At 42.7% G+C, this 2,865-nt stretch overlaps 1 protein-coding gene across 1 annotated transcript; it reads right to left on the bottom strand.

Annotated features, from left to right (window-relative positions):
• Positions 1-1,654: 1,654 nt before the first annotated feature.
• On the bottom strand, positions 1,655-2,596 carry LOC100477998 (olfactory receptor 56A3). Its single transcript, XM_002924987.4, is given in 1 exon segment — positions 1,655-2,596. A coding segment is annotated over 1 exon segment (942 nt).
• Positions 2,597-2,865: the final 269 nt, after the last annotated feature.

Below are 2,865 nucleotides of genomic sequence, written 5' to 3'. Positions count from 1 at the left end.
AGACATATAGATAAAAATACGTTATTAGTAGGGGACTTCAACACTCCACCATCAGCAATAGACAGATCACCTAAGCAGAAAATCAACAAAGAAACAAGAGCTTTGAATGAGACACTAGACCAGATGGACCTCATAGATATATACAGAACACTACACCCCAGAACAACAGCATGCTCATTCTTTTCAAACGCACATGGAACTTTCTCCAGAATAGACCATATACTGGGTCATAAAATAGGTCTCAACCAATACCAAAAGACTGAAATTATTCCCTGCATATTCTCAGGCCACAATGCTTTGAAATTGGAACTCAATCACAAGGAAAAATTTGGAAGAAACTCAAACACTTGGAAACTAAGAACCATCCTGCTCAAGAATGATTGGGTAAACCAGGAAATTAAAAATCAATTTAAACAATTTATGGAGACCAAGGAGAATGAAAACACAATGGTCCAAAACCTTTGGGACACTGCAAAGGTGGTCCTAAGGGGAAAATACATAGCCATCCAAGCCTCACTCAAAAGAATAGAAAAATCTAAAATGCAGTTTTATATTCTCACCTCAAGAAGCTGGAGCTGGAACAGAAGAACAGGCCTAACCCACGCACGAGAAAGCAGCTGATCAAAATTAGAGCAGAGATTAATGAATTATACCTCATTTCTTACCACCCCCTTCTACGTAGAAGAAAATATTCCTTCAATTTTATAGGGTCTAGATTGTTTTATATTCTAAACAGCATATGTGTTCCTCAATTACTATACATTTGTTCTTTGCATCTTTGTGCCCTCGAACACTAACAAAGTTCCTATACCAGAGCAGTTGCCTAGAAAATCTTTGCTCAATTAATAGCTGTCTTAGTTTTTTCAAGTTTCATTACTGGAACATCTTCTGATGCTGTGACATAATAGTACACCAAAGCAGAGTACTATATACATATCGCAAAGTGAATCTTTGAATCCTGAAGATGAAGCTTTAAGCACAGACAAGAAGATGCGGAAGAAGAGGCTTTGTGTGATAACTCCTCTGAAACACAGTAAATCCCATTTCTCCCCATGTGAGCAATTCTTGAGAGAGCTCTACCCTTTTGAGGGTTGCACCAGAAAGATACAATCTTTGCTTGATCAAGGATAGGAAAAGAAGAAAGTTATTAGCTTGTTTGGAGGTAACTGAAAGAGATTTACATATGAACTCTAGCTGTTTTTCATCACTCAGAGCTGACATTTTTTTTCTTTAAGATTTTATTTATTTATTTGGCAGAGAGAGCAAGAGAGCACAAGCAGAGGGAGCAGTAGAGGGAGAGGGAGAAGCAGGCTCCCTGATGAGCAGGGTACCCAATATGGGGCTTGATCCCAGGACCCTGGGATCATGACCTGAGCTGAAGGCAGACTTTTAACCATCTGAGCCACCCAGTACTCCAGACCTGTCAGTTAAATACTGTGGTCTTTTTAAACTGCATTATGCAACTAGGTTAAAAACAATAATAAATTAATAATTATTTTATAAGCTAGTACATTAATATCCACAGGTATATATTTATTTTTTTAAAGATTTATTCATTTTGGAAAGAGAGAGAGCAGAAGTGCAGGGGAGAGGGGCAGAGGGAGAGGGAGAGAGAGAATCTCAAGCAGACCCCTGCTGAGGGCAATTGTCCTTATTACCACCCTTTGTTCAGTAATCTCTGGATTCCTTGCTTGATCTCCTGGGTTCGCACTCCATAGACAATAGGGTTGAGGGCTGCAGGGATGACATGGTGGAGGACATTGAGCAAGATTGGCACATCAGGGGAAACCTTCTTCTTTGCCACATGGGTGAGCACAAAGACCAGAAGGATGGTGCTGAAGAAGAGGATAAGGATGAAGTGGGAGCCACATGTGCTCAGGGCCTTGGCCACAGCACCCTCTGCCTTGAGTCTCAGCACAGCCCGAAGGATGAGGCTGTAGGAGAGGAAGATGAGGATGAGATCGGATCCTAGCAGTGTCCAGCCTCCAGCAAACTGGAGGAGGCGATTGATTGTGACATCATCACAGGAGAGCCTGGAGACAGACATATTGGCACAGATGCAGTTCTCAATGACATTTCTCCCACAGTATTAGAGCCGGGCAGAGAGGATGGGAACGGACACAGTAATAAGTGCATTCCTGGCCAAAATAAAAATGGCGGCCTTGGCTACAAATTGGTCAGTGATGATGGATGTGTACCTCAGTGGGTGGCAGATAGCCACATAGCGGTCATAGGCCATGACCATGAATGTGCAGGACTCCATGGCAAGGAAGCAGTTCATGATGTACATCTGGAGGAAGCAGGCTGAGAAGCTGATGGACTTGAGGTTGAACCAAAACATGGCCAGGACCTTGGGAATGACGGTCAGGCAGAGCACCATATCCAGTAGAGAGAGCAGGCTGAGCAGGTAGTACATGGGCTGGTGTAGAGAGACCTCCAGCCGGATGGTGATCAGCAGGGTGGCGTTGGCCCCCATGGCCAAGACGAAGAGGAGGCTGAGGGGCAGGGACAGCCAGTGCTGCCAGCTGGGGGACCTGACAAAACAATTCAGGAGGAACTCTGAAACCCCAGTGGAGCCATTTCTGTGAGGTGTCATCCTGTGGATTTTGTTTCTACAGATTTTCTTTGATGACCTAAAAAATTAGGATTAGCATTAGCCTCTGAACTGTGGTTAAAATGGAGGAAGAATTCAGCTTCATTGGTGTCAACTTAGGGCTCTAGCAGGTTATTTGCTTTAAGTGGAGATTTTGCATGTTACATACAGAAAGAGAAATTAATTTCAGTCTTCAGCAAATTGTTTCTTCTCATTTCTGGAATATTTCTAATTTCTTAATGAAGCAATCTTAAGAAATAGAATTAGTAATT

The sequence above is a fragment of the Ailuropoda melanoleuca genome, chromosome 8, assembly GCF_002007445.2.
Source record: "Ailuropoda melanoleuca isolate Jingjing chromosome 8, ASM200744v2, whole genome shotgun sequence".
NCBI lineage: Eukaryota > Metazoa > Chordata > Mammalia > Carnivora > Ursidae > Ailuropoda > Ailuropoda melanoleuca.
This window is presented reverse-complemented; position numbering and strand designations above follow the sequence as displayed.